General features: G+C 37.9%; 1 protein-coding gene across 1 annotated transcript in view; it reads right to left on the bottom strand.

Annotated features, from left to right (window-relative positions):
• Slc9c1 (solute carrier family 9 member C1) overlaps positions 1 to 20,109 on the bottom strand; it is a 75,323-nt gene that overhangs the window by 52,030 nt on the left and 3,184 nt on the right. Inside the window, exons 3-9 of the mRNA XM_005345026.3 lie at positions 19,317 to 19,417; positions 17,505 to 17,633; positions 16,433 to 16,598; positions 12,856 to 12,981; positions 7,098 to 7,259; positions 3,451 to 3,550; positions 2,129 to 2,272 (exon numbers count right to left, since the gene is read on the bottom strand). Of these exons, the coding sequence (XP_005345083.1) occupies positions 2,129 to 2,272; positions 3,451 to 3,550; positions 7,098 to 7,259; positions 12,856 to 12,981; positions 16,433 to 16,598; positions 17,505 to 17,633; positions 19,317 to 19,417 (928 nt within the window). The remainder of the gene's footprint in view (positions 1 to 2,128; positions 2,273 to 3,450; positions 3,551 to 7,097; positions 7,260 to 12,855; positions 12,982 to 16,432; positions 16,599 to 17,504; positions 17,634 to 19,316; positions 19,418 to 20,109) is intronic.

Here is a 20,109-nt window from a genome sequence, read left to right as displayed (position 1 = left end):
AGGAGCAGAAGGAGAGAGAGCACGAGCAAGGAACTCAGGACCGCGAGAGGTGCACCCACACACTGAGACAATGGGGATGTTCTATCTTTCAGCCATTTTAGATTCCTCTGCTGAGAGTTCTCTGTTTAGGTCTATACTCCATTTTCATTGGACTATTTCTTTTGAGGACCAATTTCTTGAGTTCTTTGTATATTTTGGAGATCAGTCCTCTGTCTAATACAGGGTTGGTGAAGATATTTTCCCATTCTGTCGGTTGTCATTTTGTTTTGTTGACTGTGTCTTGCTTTATAGAAGCTTTTCAGTTTCAGGAAGTCCCATTTATTAATTGTTTTTCTCAGTGTCTGTGCTATAGGGTTTATATTTAGGAAGTAGTCTCCTGGTCTCCTGTGCCAATGTGTTCAAGTGTTCTTCCCACATTCTCATCTGTGAGGTTCAGTGTAGTTGTTTTTTTTTTTGTTGTTGTTGTTGTTGTTGAGGTCTTTGATCCATTTGCACTTGAGTTTTGTGCATGGTGCTAGATATGGGTCTATTTTCATTCTTCTATGTGATGATATCCAGTTATACCAGCACCACTTGTTAAATATGCTTTCTCTTTTTCATTTTATACTTTTTGCTTCTTTGTCAAATATTGGGTGTTCATAGGTATGTGGATTAATATCCAGGTCTTTGATTTGATTCCATTGGTCACCCTCTCTGTTTTTATGCCAATACCAAGCTGTTTTCATTACTGTGACTTTAGCAGTAGAGCTTGATGTTGAGGATGGTGATGCTCCCAGAAGTTCCTTTATTGTACAGGATTGCTTTGGCTACCCTGGGTTTTTTGTTTTTCCATATGAAGTTATCATTCTTTCAAGGACAATTATACATACATTCATGAACATCAACTTTTGTTAAATCAAACTTGGCACTCAATTTTAGATAAATATAAACTTCATTTTTCAGCTTAAAGGAAAACTTAGCACAATGTTAAAGTCTAACATGATCGTTAGTTCTTAAAGCAGTTCTTATGTTAACTCTTTTTTTCATTATTTTTTTTTCCATTTATTTTCCATGCCAGCCACAGTTTCCCCTCCCCCCTTTTTCCTGTTTCCTCCTCCACCTCCCATCTACACAGCCCTGCATCCACTCCTTCTCCATTCAGAAGGGGACAGGCCTCCCAAGAGGGTCCACTAAGCATAGCGTATCAAGTTGAAGCAGGGCCAAACTCCTCCCCCTGCATCAAGCCTGGGCAAGGCATCCCAACATGGGGAGTAGATTCCAAAATGCCAGCTCATACCCCAGAGACAGGTCTTGATCCCATTGCTAAGAGACCTACAAATAGCCAACCTACACAACTAACTGTCACGCAGAGGGTCTAGGCTGGTCCCATGCAGGCTCCCTAGCTGTTGGTCTAGAGTCCCTGAGCTCCCATGAACTTGAGTCAGCTGTTTCTGTGAGTTTCCCCTTCATGACCTTGACATTCCTTGCTGGTACAGTCCCTCCTCTCTCTCTTCCACTGGACTCTCAGAGCTCAGCCCAGGGTTTGGCTGTGGATCTTCACATCTGCTTCCATCAGTTACTGGATGAAGGCTCTTTGATGACAATTGCCATGATGACAAATGTCTTAGTCATTCTGACAGGTATAAGATGATCTCAGAGCCATTTTGATTTGCATTTCCCTGATAGATAAGGATGTTGAACAATTCTTTAAGTGTTGCTTAGCCATTTGAGATTCTTCTGTTGAGAATTCTCATTTCTTAAAGAGCCGATTCCAATTTAATTTAGAATTCAAAGAAATGATAAGACAATGTTGCGCTAAATCCCAAGATGCAATTTCTAGTGTTAGGTAGAAGTCTTGGACAAAGATAGGAAATAGAGAATGAAACATGCAAAATATTAATAATATTTACCTCTTAGAAATCATAGTAGATTATAAAGCTTTTTTTTTTATCTCGAGAAAGTTTACAAAGTGTCGGCATTACTCTACAATTCATGGAAAATTTGTCAAAACTCCTGGGCATTACTATGCCAAGGTTTACTGGAGAAGTTAGAGCCAACTAGTTCAATTTGAGGTATGAAATAATTTTGTTATTTTGGAAAATAATCATCAGATAAATTACTATAAACACAGTTCAGATGGTATTCTTACCTTAAAACAATCAGTGTGAAGTAGATATTTAATGAATAATATACATCAGAAAATGATATATACAAATATGTTTGTGCAGGGATTAGAAGTCCAATGAAAGTAAACACCATCAGAAAACTAACGAAGGACAGACAATTCCAGAATCTGCATTTTTGAGAAGAATAAAAACTAGTTATAGTAACAGCATGTTTATTATAAAGCTTACCTCTTACTTATATGAGACATTATGCAATTGTCAATAAAATAAAGGAGAACATGGCATTTATCAACACTCAACAAGGATTAACCCTGAACTGTGAAGAAAGGCAAACCAATCTAGGTAAACAGGTAATTTTAAAGCAATTAAATTAATTTATTTGTGTCAATTAATAACTTGCTTTTTTCTGCTGAGTCTGAAAGAAATAGTGTACAATCATCTGCAACATGGCATAACACAGGGACTAAACATCCAGAAACCACTCTTCACAGAACTAGAAACACTGAGAGTAAAAAGGTCCTATAATCACACACTGATACCGAAACTCTAAGTGATAGAATCAAGCAGTGGCAGTGAAAGTGACATTAGCACAGAAGTGGCAGGGGACAAAGATCACAGGTTTGCCATGTAACACCTCAGTTCATATGTTAAAGGAGGAAAAGACCACACAGTGGTTACAAAATGACCTAGAGGAGGAGGGGGATGGAGTAATAAGATGGGTGAGTCAGTGAAGGACGACAGGATCAGTGGGTTGACCAAGGGGTTGCAGAGTTGTGACAAATGGAGGACCCGAGAGAATTAGAAAAATTATGGGAAGTGGGGATGCTTTCTCTCTCAGAGCTTAGAGTGGATCTTCTCTAGGTTGATGAAATAAGCAATAGGATGAATCACCATTAGCTCAGATTTCTACCATCTTTAAGAATAGGGCCTGGTTAATGTTATCTTTTAAATAGATTTCTGGCATTGAATTGAGATCATGCAATTGTTATTTGTATGTCTGTGGAAGTGAGTGGCTTGGGCAAGATAGTAGCCATACTCATAGGAGGGCTTGGAAACTGAAAACAAGAAGAGTTTATGTTAATCACCATCACTAGGAGTGATGATAGGAGGATGTTGACCAGAGTCAGAGGGCTAGCCCAATGAAGTCTTCACTAAAAGAGATGTAGAATCAATGCAAATGCAAGATTAGGCGATAAGTTTTGTCTAAGACTATGCAAAAATGAATGTTACAGAGAAATTAGTGGGATAGTATATATCATGCCATGTAGCTCTGATAGCTGTTGTAATATCTTAGCTTCCAGTGTGTAAAACAAAATTAATAATAATAAAAAGAATAGCTACTCACTCAAGGAGAAATGCTTCAACTCCTGGTTTAAAACTTGTAGAATTTAGAAAAAGTCCCATGGTGGCCACAGTAAATATCCCAGACAATCCAATGATCTCACCTATGAATGAATGACAACAACAAAAGGATCAACTTCAGCAGCAGTGTGATCTTGACTGGGTGTGAAAATATCAAATAGTGTGACTTTACACAGATGTTATCCTCCTAGATTTCACCTAGAAAACATTACAAGTTGTTTCTGCTGTCTGTATTTCAATCCGCCTCCAGACATCCATCACATTGAGGAGTAAAACATGTGATGCACATGTGTATAATAGCATATAATACTTTGGCTTTACATCATCTTCATCCATCCCAGTTAGGCTAAGCATCCTTGACAGACCTACTGTTTCAAAGAAACTCTGGATGGGTGCATTGGAAATGACCTGGCAGATTCTGTAAGGACCAACCCCCTTCATGCACCATCTGCTTGGAAGACACTAAAAAAACCCGTGTTTTGTATTAGAACTATGGAATTGGGGACAAAAAAGTCACAATATGGATTTCTTCCTGTTTAATCTTTTTTTTTAATTGGTGCATTTAGTATAGAAGAATTGAAAAATATAGAAAACGGTTGATGGATTTTTGTAACACAGGTAATATACTTGTAAAACTCTCAATTATGTGATATAGCACAAAGAGAAAGCTAATAATCCCACTTTCTAAGGCTGTAAATATAATTGTAAAGAAATTTTTGGAAGCCAGGTAAGTGCTGCAAACATGTAATCCCAGCACTTGTAGACAGAAACAGAGGCAGATGTAAACAGAGGTTTCTCTGTCCCACCTGGTCCCGCAGTTGCTTCTAAATAATCACTCAAAGGCTTAACATTAATTACAGAACTTTTGGCCTATACTTCAGGTGTATTACAAACTAGCTCTTACATTTGAATTAGTCCATTTCTATTAATCTAAGTGTTGTCACTTGGCTGTGTTTTTTTCCGATCTACAGACATATTGTTTCTTGGGTAGCTGGCTGACATCTCTCTCCACTCTTCCCTTCTTTTTCTTTGTATTTAGTTTGGCTTTCTTGCCTAGCTATATTCTGCCTTGCTATAGGCCAAAGAAGCCTTTATTATCAACCAACGAGAGCAACATATATTCACAGTGTATAGAAGGTTTATCCCACAGCAGGCAGAGGCAGGGTCAGGGACATGGACGGGGCATCTCCGTGAGTTTAAAGCCAGGATGGTCTGTAAAGCTTGTTGCAGGACAGCTAGGTCTATATAGTGAGCCCCTGCTTCAAAATCAAAACCCAAAGCAAAACAATAAGAGCAATCACCAAAATAAAAGAAGAAAATGAACTTTTGACTGGAATTTCTTTTAGAAAGAATATTATATTTGTCTGGAAAGAAATTCTTAGTTAAGCTTTTGACTTATGAGGTCCAAGAAATAGCCACAAGCATCTATGTATGCTTGCTGAGTTTTTAAATTGAAGATAAACAGCAAAAAAAGAAACTGGAAAGATGAGGATATGGGAAAACAGAGGGAGTGATCTGAACTGAAAATAACTCATGAGCCACTTCGTTTAATTTTATTTCGAGTTTCCCAGAAGAGATCGAGCTTTGAGCAAAGGCAGAGGCGGTAGCAAGGAAACAAATGCTGGACATTTCAACAAGGCTCAACATGTTTGAGTTTACAAAGAAGTTTTGTAGAGTTGGAGATTTTAAATAACTAAGTCAGAATCCTTTTCAGGATTAAAGAGCTTAGAGAACTCCCATTTCATAATCCATCCTGAGTACCCACAGTCATACAGCAACAGCTCTGCTGTAGGATTGCACACCAGTGCGAGTCTATGATAGGCTCCCCGCTGATCTAGTACACACTAAAGTATTTATTCTTAAAGTTAAGAAGCATTCTGGACACACTACTCTTACTGAAGTTCCATACACATACACATTTGACTCAGTTCTGGTCCACTCTGTCTATTTGATTTACTTTATATTCTTGTGTCTCAAGGGCTGCATTTTAACTTCTACAGACTTATTAAATGCTCTGATATTTGTCTATTTGGGAATTTTCTGTGCTTTAAAGTACCTACTTTTACATATTTATTTTTTTCTTTGATGTAGTCTCCTGAGGCATCTAGGCTGGCATCAAGCTTACTACATAGCTGAGGGTGACCTTAAACTCCTGATTCTCTTGCCTTCACCTTCCAAGTTCTAGAATAGCAGGTGTTCACCATGATTCCCAGAAATACACTCATTTTTATAAATGCTTTTATAAAATACAAGGTCCCAAGACTACAAAAGTGCTATTAATTTGATTTGAATTATGGTTAAAATTTAATTAAATGAAATTAGTATTTTTTCCACAGCATGGAGGCTTCATGGCTCTATCTCAAGTTCCATGTTTTAGAGTTTTGTCTCAGAAATGTAAACAGAAACATTTTAGAAGCAAACACTTTAATTCAGCATGTACAACTTTTTATTTAAGTATACTGGTGTTTCACCTGTATTCATGTGCACCACATGCATGCAGTGCCTGAGGAGGCCAGAAGAGGGCGTCTGGGGTTACAGATAGCTGTGAACCACTCCATGGGTGCCATCTCTTCAGCACCAAGTTTACCACGTTTGAATCATGAAATAAAAAAAAGAAAAACTAGGCATAATTACTTTGAGAAGACCAAATTCAGGACAAATAATTAGAACTTTTTAGGTGACAGTCAAGGTAGGAAAATATTACTGATTCCTGCTTTGAATATGATCATGAACACATTAATGTAGATCGTGATGAAGGAAATTTTGTGTTATGTATATTTTTTTCTGTCTCTTGCCTTAAAAAATTCTGTTCTATCACCCTCTTTCCTAAATGTCCACTGAGATGTCTTAATTTGAAAGTTTAGAGGTGTGTGTGTGTGTGTGTGTGTGTGTGTGTGTGTGTGTGTGTATAACTCCTACTTCTGGCTGTGCCTACATTTCAGATATTAGGGGAGACTGCATTTGTTGGAATTCATTTTTATAAGAACTTAACTGTATATATTTACACCAATACACATGGAATGTACATCACCTGACTGATCATCCTTCAATGTTTTAATTCATTAACTTGATCCTATCACTTTTTAGCATCATAATCAGCTCAATACAACAGACTGATTAGTTGGGATTTCTTAAAATTGTGTTTATCCTTTCGCTGGCATGAGAGTAATATGGTTATTTTCAAGTTTCTAAAAAGAAATGTTTCTTCATTACAATTTATTCAAATTATATAGATCTTAGTAACGTTGTTCTTTTCTGTATTGGTCCAGGCCCCCTAAATCTAAAGGTTGATAGTTTATAAATTTCTGTTAATGCAAAATAATCAAAATTTCCAGATATGGAGGGCATAGTATCTCTATAGAGGGTCTACAGTCTGTTCTCGTACATAAAATTCTTTATATATCTTATAACACAGGCATGTAACTTAGTTTTTACTCATAACTTTTGTAAAATTGGTTAGGAAATTATACAGGAAAGGTATAATAAAATATTACAACTGTAGTTTTTCCAGTATCCTCTGGGTTTTGTGTTTTGTTTTCTGTATCTGGGTACACTGTTCTCTTTGCACAGGTATTCACATTTTTTACATTGAACCGTAATTTAATGTGAAGCATGGACTCTCCCACTTACAAATGTAAAAGATGAGGTAGAAAACTGAAAAAATGAGAATGATGTGGTTGACATCATCCCCAAAAATGGTAGACATCCATAGCTGGATCAGCTTCGTGCTCAGTATTCCAAATATGAAGCTTTCAAAAATATACGCCCAAGCTGTAGATACGATGTTATGGGCTATGGGAGAAGAGAAAAATGGAAAGCTGTTAATAGAAGCAACCTGGCCTTCACCTTGAATGATGCTCTAGTCAATTTTTCTTTTTGTCCTTATTAATGTTAGCTCATTGCTGTGATGAACACTGAAGTACAGACACCCCTTCAAGACACCGAGTTTACTGCGTGTTAGTCCTGTTTATGGTTTACCATTTCCCTACGACTGACTTAGTTTCTGCACATGAGTAACCCTTTCTTCACACACTCACCAACATCTCTTAAGGCTTTCCCTTGTAATGAATTTTTCCTATATACATAAATACAACCTGCTCAGTTTGTGTAAGACTTTTTATGGAAAAGAATGAGGAAATGTTGTAATTATATTATAATCTCAAAAATAAAATAAAAGAAATAATTTAAAAAATATTTCATTATTTTAAGTGGAATATTTTATTGTATGTTTTGGCTCCATACATGTCTGTGCACCATGTACGTGATGGTGCCTGAGAGAGCCAAAAGTGTTGGATCTCTTTGCACTAGAGTTATGAACGGTTGTGAGCCAGCATGTGGGTGCCGGAAGTAAAACTCAAGCCCTCCGGAAGGACAGTCAGTGCTCTTGACCACCGGGTGTTCTCTACAGCCCCAAGTCCTGTGCTTCTTTGCTTTTACAAATAGGTTGTCATTTCCATAGGTTTGAGGTGATATTGTGTGTTTTGTTTGTATTTTGATAATTATGACATCAATTGGCTGAGTGTTTTCACATGCCTATTGTACATTTGTATGTCTTCCTTTGAGAACTGTCTGTTCAGCTCTGTCTTACTCTTCTATTGCTGTGAAGAGACACCGTGATCAAAGCGACTTATAAAAGAAAGCATTTAATTGAGTGCTGCTTACAGTTCCAGAGGTAAGCATGGTGGCAAATAGGCCTGGTGCTGGAGCAGCAGCAAAGAGCTTATATCCTGCTCTGCAGGCAGCAGGCAGAAAGAGGGAGAATGATTCTGGTGTGGACTTTTGAAACCTCAAAGCCTACTCCCAGTGACACACTTCCTACAGCAAGGTCATAATTCCCAATCCTTCTGAAACAATCCACTAAGGACCAAGCATTCAAATATATGAGCCTAGGGGGCCATGTTTATTCAAAATACCACAAACTCCTTTGTCCACTTAAATTTATTATTATAATCCTCAACTTAATCAGCAGCAGCACTACTATTGCTATCATTATCACTATCATTAATGTGTATATATGCATGTAAATATGTGCAGCATGCATCTGGAGGTCAGAGGGCAACTCTGCGGTGTTAGTTCTCTCCTTCCACCTTTATGTAGCTTCTAGGGATTAAATACAGGTTGTGGGAAGGTAGAGAGAGCAGGAGGAGGGTAGGAAGAGATAACTTGGATTGGCATGTAAAATAAAAAAAGATTGTTTTAAATAAAAAAATCAGGTCATTAAGCTTATGTGTTAAGCTCTTTTATTCACTGAGCCCTCTTACCAACCCTGAAATTGCAAATATATCTTTCCAAGGTATGGAAAAAAACCTTAATGTCCAGCAGTAAGTGGATGAACAAAGAACATTTGATTTACAATGATGATAGCACACAAATTAATCCTAGCACTTACAAGGAAGAGGTGGATCTCCATGAGTTTGAGACTAGCCTGCTCTACAAAGTGAGTTCCAAGATAGCCAGGGCTATTCTCTGAACCCTGTCTCAAAAAATCAAACCAAACCAAACCAAACCAAAACCCAAATCAAATCAAACTAAAACAAAAAATTAGAATTATTTGGTATATACTACATGGGAATAATATTCAGCCTTTACAAAGAAATTCTGCCATCCACACCATCATATTTGGTGAATATGGGTTCACCAAAAAGACAAGCTAAGTGAAAAAATGCAAACGCTGAAACACAGAAAGACAAATATCAAAATACCGTGTGAACACACACACATAGACACACACACACACACACACTGATATACATACATATATGCATGCAGTAAACATTACAGGTCACATTTGGTCACTTGGAGAGTTTTTTTGGTCAGATGGTGCAATCTTGGAGATTCAAGAATGATCAAGGACTAGGGAGTCCCAGACTCATGGAACAGATGTAATAGGGTGGGTATGAGGAAAGAATATGCTTCCAAACCTGTTATGATTGGGTTCTCAAGTGTCCCACATGGGCATATGTTTTGAACCTTGTTTCCCAGCTTTGTGGCACTGTTTGGGGAGCTGTACGACCTCCAGGAGGTGGGGAGTCTTGCTGGCTGAAGTAAGCCACTAGAGGTAAATCCTGGCTCCTTTCTTCATTGGCTGCAGCAAGCTCCTGCCATCACTTACTTTGTCAGTCCCCCTTGTTTTCCCATTGTGGCAGACTGTAACCATCTGCAAACACAAGCCCAAATCAACTGTTCCTCACATATACTGTTTCTGTCAGGTGTTTAGGCAGGGCAACACAGAAGGAACGAATGCAGAGTCTCTACCCAATCAATCCCTTACATTTTGTTGGCCTGTCAAACAGATTGACTAATTATTACTGGACAATCTGTTTGTTTTCTCTTCCTGAAAGCTATTCTTCATTATATATTTCTATACATAATTTTTGTGTTTCTTTGCTATAAACAAGCAAGATAGAGATTGGTTGGAATAGAGAAATAGGAGGTTTCTTATACCCCACAAGAATGTGCCCTCCTGAGTGATGTAGGTGGGTCTTCTGCCTATGTGTTACTTTCATTGGTTAATAAAAAAAAAACTGCCTTGGCCTTTTCAGACTTTTTTTTTTCTTTTTCTTTTTTTGAGACAGGGTTTCTCTGTAGCTTTTTGGTTCCTGTCCTGAAACTAGCTCTCCTAGACCAGGTTGGCCTCGAACTCACAGAGATCCGCCTGCCTCTGCCTCCCGAGTGCTGGGATTAAAGGCGTGCGCCACCCCCGCCCGGCCCCTGCCTTGGCCTTTTGATAGGCCAGACAGAACAGAATTCTGGGAGAGAGAAAGCAGAGTCAGGCAGTTGTCATGACTCTCCTCTCTGAGACGGACACTGGTTAGACTCATGCCGGTAAGCCACTATCAAATGGCAATACAGATATTAGAAATGGGTTAGTCAATATGTGATAGTTAGCCAATAAGAGGCTAGAAATAATGGGCCAGGCAGTGTTTAAATGAATACAATTTGTGTGTTGTTATTTTGGGGGTAAAGCTAGCCATGGGGGAGCCGGTGGGATGAAAAGCAGGCCTGCTCACCTCATCATTACACCTGAGAAACTGCCGTATTGATTTGCGAAGCACAAGTTTGCACTTCCACCAGCAGTGGAAGAGTGTGCCCTTTACTCTGTGCCTTCTCCAACATAAGCTGTCATCAGTGTTGTTGATCTTAGCCATTCTGACAGGTGCAGGATAGTATCGTTTTGATTTGCATTTTCCCGTTGACTAAGGGTGTTGAACAATTCTTTAAGTGTATTTCAAGTATTTTGAATTCTTCTGTTGAGAATTCTCACTACACACTTTAAAATTTTTGCAGTGTTTGGTCATGATGTTTAAGATTTGGGCTTTTTCTTTGATCAACAATGTTGCCATGGCTTCAAGATATGCCAGGGCAATGGTGGTATAAAGCTCATGGGAGTAACCAACCAACATCTTATTTTACTAAAGGTCCACTTCATGAGATGGAACCCATATTCAATAATGCCTGGATGACCAAGAACCCGAGGCTAGATATCCCAGGGACCTAGAATTTAAAAAGAGCAATGAAATAAAATAACTCCTAATGATATTCTGCCATCCTCATAGATCAGTGCATGTTCATTCACCATCAGAAATGCTTCCTCCTACACCAGATGAGAATAAATACAGAGTTCCCAAGTCAGACATTATGTAGTGAGTGAGAAACCTTGAAACACCCAGCTGTTTATGGGATGTCTCCATCAAATCCCTCCTCTCATGGCTGGGAAAACCGTGTAGAAGAGGAGGCAGAGTATAAGAGTCAGAGGGAATGCAGGAAACCAGGAAAACAAGACCCTTTGGATCAACATGATCAATGCATATATGAACTCATAGAGACAATATTCCGGGGTCTACATGGGTCTTTATCAGGTCCTCTGAAAATATATTATGGCTCCTAGTTTAGTGTTCTGATGGTATTCCTGGGTATATGAATAAGTGTGTGCCTGATTCTTGTGCCTTCTCTTGGGCTCTTTTCCTTCTTTTGGTTTCCTTTGTCTAATTCCAATGTGTTAGTTTTTGTTTTATCTTATTATATTTTATTGCTGTCCTTTAAAATACTGTTATTTTCTAATGAGAGACAGAAAGAGAGTGGAGTCAGTGGGAGGGGATGTGGGGAGGAAGTGGGAAGGGTGGAGGAGGGAAAACTGGGATTAGGATATAATGTGAGAAAAAAAATCTATTTTCAGTAAAGGGAAAACATAAGTAAAATCTTTTAAAAAAGAAAAAAAGGATGTGGTCTACTAGTGAGTTTGGAAAGATCAGTTGGGATTTTCCTTCCTTTCTAAGATAGGGGATATTAGAAGGATCATATTTCAACAATGTATTTAGAAATCATATAAACCCTTTGTTCATATCCACATCTTCTAATTTTTCCTTAAACAGTCTACCAGTCAGGGACTAAACATTCAAATATCTGAGCCTATTGGGGGCTACTCTCTTTAGCCAGCACATACTGAACTAAGACCATCCCACCGAGGGCCTCAGAACCCAGTGAGTGGCACAGTGTGTGCTAATATCTTCAGAAGATTGCTTTCATTGTTTTTCCCAAGTCTGTACAAAAACTGATACAATAAAAGGAAACTACCTTCTTAAATATTTTTATGAAAATATTTTTAGTCATGGAAATCTTTAAGAAGGCCTGTGGAGTTCTTTCTCCCAGTACCCACTGATTCAGAGACTACATACTGAGACCAGTATTCTAGATTTTGATCAGAAATGAGCACTAAGAAGCTGTGGGGTGTTGGAATCATTAGATTTCTTGTCTTATGTGATAATTGCACAGCTGTATCATTTATCATTTATTATAGTGATATTTATTCTCCACACACATATGTATATGATACAGCAAGGGGACAGATACACTTGTGCTTCAGGGTGATGTGTAAAAGCTGTGCTGGAGAGCTAATGCACACACTGCAGTCACTGCTCCTGAGCTCTACTCCAGCCTCTGCAGATGAATGAGTAGCTCACTTTTCTTCTTTAGTGAAACTTTTAGGAGGTTGTGCCAAGGCAGAGAGGTAGAATGAGCCGCCTTCTCTTCCTGTAACTGGACGGCACTCTTAGCTTATCTTCTAAGTTCTTTTTGTTTGTTTGTTTTTTGGAGGGGGTAGAGGGTGAGGCACTACACTGTAGAAAACAAAATGACAGTAGCACTAATAACAAAATCCCATCGTTGCTGAGACCAGCGGAAGGCTGCTCTTACAAAGGGCCTCATGGGAGTTTCACCCCAACCCACGGTAGTTGCAACATGAAGGAAGAACATGCTACATAAACGTCACATCAACAAGCCGAGCCAATCTGATACTTTCTATAAGCATAATTTATCATAAGATACAACATTCATGACCACATTCAGAAATAACAATTCCTATTTTAAGAAGTTGGAAGCATGTCCTTACCTAGGGTATGGTTCATGTGTTTTGACTGGAAGTTGATCCTCACAACGGTACTATATATAATTAAAGATATAACAGAAGTCATTAGACTCTCTCCATTAATTAAATTTGTGAGGCTTCTAGAAAGACCTACATATGTCAAAGAAGAGAAAAATCTCATCAATATTTAAGAATATAACTGTATTAACATGCAGAAGGATATTCTTTGTCATGGACTTGTGTCACCTAAACTACTGTCGTGTTGAAAAAAACCAGTAAATTTAATTATTTACCAGCTGCAAGTCTTTATCATCATAATCAAATACTAACTTAATTACAGTTAATTATGTATATGTAAATCAGATAATTTAACTTGAGAGCTTATGCTTTCTTTCAAAGCATTGGTGACATCATGAAATTTATCAATATAAAGAATACAATTACTTGACTTACATAGGTAAGCCAATTCCTTATAATTCATTTGTATTTAAGGTGAGACAAAATGATGACAGAAAGGTAAAGTAAAATAATAGACCAAGGACATATAACCCAGAATTGAAGTAAAATATTAAGATATTTGTCGAGATAAAATTAAAAACTGGCTGACTTTTTCATGTATTCTTTTTAATGGCATTAGAATTCAAGTTCCATGGGCAAAGAACATTTGGTTATGACCTACTTTCATTTTAGTTTTCATTTATTTGTCATGTGGTTCTAAGTTTAAGTGTCTTATCAGTTATACATTCCCATTGCCATTAAACACGATAGTATTGTTAAGATTCTAAGTCGGAGCATCTTTTGTGATTTGCGAGCCACAGGTCATTTCCTAGAAGGAACATTCCTTTCAGGAAAATTCTTGTCTTGTGACTGCAGTCACAATCTACCCATGATCAGTTTGCTAATAGACAAAAAGCCTGAGCACCATGTTCCTCTGGCAGTTTCATAAAGTATATTAATGTTCCAGTTCTTTGCTCTCCTGGTTGCCATGACTGTTTCTCTAACCCAGTGTTTTCCAATGCTCTGACCCTCTAATACAGTTTTCATGCTGTGGTGACCCCCAAACATAAAATTATTTTCAATGTTACTTCATAACTGTCATTTTGCTACTGTTATGAATCATCATGTAATCGTCTGTGTTTTCCAAAGGTCTCAAGTGATCCCTGTGAAAGGGTCATTTGACCCTCAAAGGGGTCATAAAGCATAGGTTGAGAACCACTGTTCTACCACTACACAAGAAGATCCTGTCTATGTGGTTATCATATTGGTAGAAACAGAGACTTCTGCCTCCTTTCTCTTGCACACCAGTGACCATCATGGCAGTGTCCCCTCCCAGTGATGCTACAGAAAAGTATATGGAGGAAAGGTGGTCCCCAGATGCTCATCTGTTGGCTGACTATAGGTTAGTGAGTAATGTAACCAAGATCAGCAAGCCTTGTTTATAGTTTCAAAACTCCCATGCCCGTGAAAACTAATAAGCAGCAATTGCTTTAAGTCACCCCATTTGGGGTGTTCATTAGCCAGTAGTACCTACTGTTGTGTAATTACTGTAGTTTATAAAATAGAGCTAGGTCAGCAAATAGTGGTTGTTTTTGAATGAACAACAAATTTGGACTTAAGGAAAGAAAAAAAAAACTCAGGACAATGTACATCCATCTGTTCATGTCCTCTACGGACATGGGCACTCCGTCCTAAGGGGATTTTCTTGTGAATAATGTACAATTATATATGACTTATAGAAGTACAAAAACAAAAGAACACATTTATGGTGTTTTAAACTATTTGGAGGATAGAAACAGAGCACACTCAGTGAACTGCTTGTGCGCAAGCCTGAGTACCTGAGATGGATCCCCAGAACCCATGTGAAATGCCTGTTACAGTGGCAAGCACCTGCAATCTCAACACAAGGAAGGGCGAGGAAGACAGTCAGTTCCCAGCTTCCTGACCAGTCAGCCGAGCCTAATCAGTGAGCATTGGGTTAATTAAATACCCTGTCTCAAAGGTGGTGAGCAACAATCAGGTGGATATTTCTGAGGGTCTTCTCAGGCCTCCATGGGCACATGCCCATATGTGCCTCAGTTGCACACACACATGTACCTACATGCACAAAATCTTGTTTTATAAGACCAAGCAAAAATGCTACTAAGAGAAAAATACCATCACAATTATTTTTTTGAAAGACACCAAGTTAGAAGAGCAACAAAATTCCAAAAGTAATTTGGCAAGATGCTCAGTATTTATGAAATTGGCCTTCCCAGGTACTGGTGATTATCGCAATTTTTAAAAGACAGGAAAAGTTCGGTGGAATACTAGATTATTAAATTTTGAGATTAAAATAAGTGCAGAATTGGCTCTTCAATGCCAAAAAAACTAAGTCTTTTGACTGGAAAAGTTCTGGAATGATGAAATCTCCAAAAGGTAGCAGCTTGGAGGGAGAGTGTAGAGAAGAGGAGAACCGATGGCTCATGATGAATTCTGGCATTTTAAAGTGGGTCTCTTCATGATGCTCAGGTTGGCCTTGAACTCATGCTTTCCCTGCTTCAGTTTCCTATATTCTGGAAATCCAGGTGTGTGCCACCTACCTAAGAATGTTCTTCTTTTAAAGTCTCACTTGATACAGTACAGCACAATGACAGAACACTTGCCTAGCACGTCCAAAACCTGATTCCATTCTCAATACCACAAAACAAATAGATACAAATAAATGTACTCTCCTTTTACCATCTTAATCTCTTTGTCTTAAAGACTCAGCTTCACATACGTATATTTGATATGTCTCCTATATTCTATTTCTACTTGCTAATAGCAGTCCTGTTCCATTTATCTGGTCATAGAGTAGAAATGAAGTTAACAAGAGCATGTTGTGTTATTAGTGTGCATATGTGCATGGGGGTACACACAATTAATACATAGTCTATCTAAAATAAAATATCTAGTGCCCAACATTTAAAAGTGAATAGAGAGAGAAACTGGGTCATTTTCCTGTAAAAAGAAAAAAAACCCAAACCCTAGTTTGGATTATTTTGCTTTTCTGGATGCTGTAACTTCTGAATAATTTTACATCTAAATATAGATTTGCCCATCCTAAAATAGTATTTGCTACAATAATACTATAACTAGTGATGTTATTATTTTTCCCTCTTCTGGCTTTTGATTGATGGCAACCGTGACATAAATGCATTTTAAAAGCCATTGTCCTAATGACTGTCTTAAGTCATCTTCCTAATGACTGTCTTATGTCATCATCCTAATGACTGTCTTACATCATTCTCCTAATGACTGTCTTAAAGAGCATGGGATATCAAGCAAAAGGTAATGTGATGGCCCAAACCCTTCTGTCAGTGCAAGGTAACTGCTCATATTACCCTAGTCCATGATGAGAGACTGCTTGTTTTAGATGCAGCATGAGCTCGTCATTGGCCTTTCCTGCTGTCCTAAGCAATACCTGCAGAATATTTGCCAGTCCTCCATGTCCTGCAGTCCCTCACACCACCACACATGGTGAAAATTCATCTCTAACAAAGAATCTTAATATGAAAATGAGTAAGCCACAAAATATGCCCTCAGTGTAGGAAAGGAAAAAAATAGAGAAAGGGATACGTACCAAGGTCTCTGATGGAGGCTGAGGTCAGCATAGGATCAGAACTTATAAGAACAGCTGAAAATAATAGCCAAGGGATAGTCTTCAAATCCAATTTATTCACAGATTGCAGATACCAAAGTATTAAGGTATAATTCATCACAAATCCAGGAATCGTAATTACGAGTATCTGCAAAGACATTTGGTGGTAGAAAATCAGATTGCTTTTGCATTCTGTTTTGAAAAGCATAAGACCAGACAAAACTGGCTTAGTGTGGCCCTCAGGTGCACTTTGCTGGAGCAACCCCCTCAACCCCCACCTCAACAGCTATACAAAAGCAGCTGAGCAGAGATCCTCTGGGTCAACCAAAACCACTTTGACAATGTGTTCTCTGCTGCTACTGCTCCCCCATCCTCCATGCTTCCTGGTCATTTCTCTGGACTCCGGATGCCTGGCTGTGAGTTCAGTTGCATTGCTTCTCTTAGTGTTTATGCAGGCAGGACTATTTACAAAACTATTCTAATAGTATGGAAGATGTGTGTGCACAGCTTGTAGTCAGGTGTGTTTTCTTTCAGAGTCTTCCCTTAATACAGCCCTCGCCTCCTGGTCCTAAGAAGGCACTGAGATTTGGGTTACAACTGCTTCTGTAAGTTTCCCTATGCCCCTTTCCTGTTCTTGAAGTTGTAATGCTAGGCGGTAAGGATTTAAAACCACACATTTGTCATCAAATTCTTTCTTCCCTGAGACAATACACTTCACAGTCGCTCGCTTACATATTCCCAAAGTTAAAATGATGATTGGTATGAAATTCTGTCAGTAAAATAGTCAGAATTGTTTCTTGTTCTCCACGATATTTTCCTGAGCTACCAATATGCTATAATATTACCAATACACACACACACACACATATACACACACACACACATATATATATATATACATATATATTATAGATACAAAGCTGATTTTACCACTTTGATATCGTATACCTTCCCCCTCTTCTTTATTTTCTATTTTGGAACAAAAAATTTTTATAATTTGCAAATAATTAGCATGGTTCATGAATGGATAGTAATATAAGAGCAGAATGATTACCTGCCATAGTAACTTCTGGAGCATATATATATCCATGTCAAATGCGACATTAAAGATAATTACTGGCATAAATATACCAAAAAACATTTCTGGATCCACCCACTGTATGGCATCTGCGTATATTTGGATCTAGTAATACAAAATTGGTTATTTACATATATCCATTCTTTGTTAGCATACAACACATGCCAGAGGTCCTTCTCTCACAGTAGAGATGGTATGAGGGCTAAAGTCTTACTCGGTTGAGTGTTCAGAACTTTCCATCTGAGTGGCAGAAGGAAACAGCTAAACAGAGGAAAGCTTATTCATATCCCTAAGTTCTTAACAAAGACCAGATAGAGGAACCATATTGACACAGGTAGTAAGGAAGACATAGTGGATTTGCAGGTACCAAAGGGAGAGAAAGTATTTCAAGTAAGTAATATTTCATGCATAAGAATCAAAAAATGAGTAAGTCACCCTATGAAGACCAAGAAGCTACAAATTGCCATATTTAGCCGACATCTATTGAGTAAGGAAAAGAATAGCCACAACAGAGAGGAGAAGGTTCATGCGAGTAGTGAAATAACTCATGGTGTCTCCCCTGATGCTAGTTGGCACCAGCAGGTTGGATCAGGAGCATTCATTCTGTTCTTGTTTCTTTTGTGGTGCAGCCTACCACATGCACAGATTTTACCTGGCCTGTGTGGCTTTCACCTATCAGAGTTTTGAGAACAGGCACAGGGTAAATATTCCCATTACTGCTGTTGCTGTGAAAATCTTTTATCTCTGGCCCAGTTCTGTGCTTTTTCTTAGAAGTTGAAACTATGGCAAGCCAACTAATTAGCTTGTATAATACTAACGTAGACAGGCACAGTTCATGACACAAGATAGCTTCCCTTGGAGGGCTCTTTGGAAGTACTTAAGATTGTATTTATGTCAAAATTGTGATTAGGTTGTGAACAATAATTTGGTTTTTGTTCTTACCTTAGATAGATAGTCTCTTTTAACATTGCAGCCTATATCTGAGAAAGTCCATTATTTTCAACCCAGAACCCACACCCACTGCAGTGACTGATGAAAGTAAGCATTGGCTAAATATGCTCTCGGGCTAAATTTAATACATGCCGGGTGAGACCAAGCTGTGCCTTTTCATTTGTGTGTTGAGAAGGCTTGCTTTTGAGCCACCATGACAGAGTTCAGTAGCAGGACCAGAGATCATATGGCCTGCCCACTGTAAACCATTTTACATTATGGCCTCTTACAGAAAAAAAAAAACTTTACCACAAATTCCTGGATCAAGGTAGTATTTAATGTGTCAGGAATACAGTCTACATTCCTTCTAGTAAGTATTCTCTCCTGTCTACGTAATTCCAACAGTTCCTAATGTTGTCACTTATTGTCTAAATCTAGTTTGTCTTTGTCATTTCCATTTCAAGGAGAAGGCTACAATAAGCACCCTTAGAGACTAGCATACCTTATAAAAAATCTATAAATCATTTTTTAAACTAAAGCAACATTATTGGATCACGATCAGAATCTATTTTACTACCAAAATTGTATTCTAGCAACTCCAAATTTCCCTAAATGCCTATCTTACTGGCTAAATTCTTGTTTAAGATTTGAATTTTGCTCTTTCTTCTGTAACTGTGCGCATACCACTTCTAAATACCTCCATGAGTTCAGACTACAGACTCTGTTCTTTTAGTACTGCTATTTTTCTACACTACAATCATTCTTTGCTTGTTTGGGTGGGAAAGAGATGATTCTTTGGCCTTCTTTACATTTACGCAATTCTAAGATATAATGGTGATACTCATTTATTATACATACCTGGGTAGATGCAAAACTTAGAATTTCAAAACAGCATCCAATTAAAAACAGTATCACAGGAAGAGGAATTGGAAAGTCTTTCAGGTGCATGTTCAAAAATGCTGCAAAAGTATACTTGTTACTGATAGGCAATGTGACATCAAATTTCTGGACTATTATGTGTTACATGACTTAATACCAAGGAAGTAGAATGGTATCTACTACTAATTTACTATCGCACGTGATCGAGATCCTCTCTCATGCTTAAAGGTATAATATCCATATGATCATTAATTTATCAAATTTCTGCTTTACAACTCTTATGATGGACTGAATTTCTTTAGAGGTTTAGTTAAATATTCCTAGACGCCACTAATTCTTGTGTTAATACTGACAAATTTGTAATTTTTTTATAACCACTATGAACCATATTGGTATAGCATGCAATTCTGCAATAAAAGGTAATTAACTCTAACGAAACCACTGTCTGGCTTAGGAACAAAAAGAACCTAGCTAAAATTTACCCAATAGTAAAAATTTTAGTTACTTATTGCTAGCAATGTAAAATGAAACTACTTAGCCTACTTACATAAAAATCTTGGTTAGTCATTACTAGTCACAGAGCATACACTGGAAAGCTCAAAGTAAATAGTAGATTTCCTAGGTTTGTTTGCCATTTCTGTGAAAAGGCAGCATCTGAAAGTCTGATAGGTAGAATCAGAACATTTTCTTCTATTTACTATTTATTTAGTATAATCTCCAAAGAGGTTAATGGAAGTGAAGAAAAACACTGTTTCCAGTTTCTATGGTCGTC

The sequence above is a fragment of the Microtus ochrogaster genome, chromosome 2 (genome assembly GCF_000317375.1).
Source record: "Microtus ochrogaster isolate Prairie Vole_2 chromosome 2, MicOch1.0, whole genome shotgun sequence".
Classification (NCBI taxonomy): Eukaryota; Metazoa; Chordata; class Mammalia; order Rodentia; family Cricetidae; genus Microtus; species Microtus ochrogaster.
This window is presented reverse-complemented; position numbering and strand designations above follow the sequence as displayed.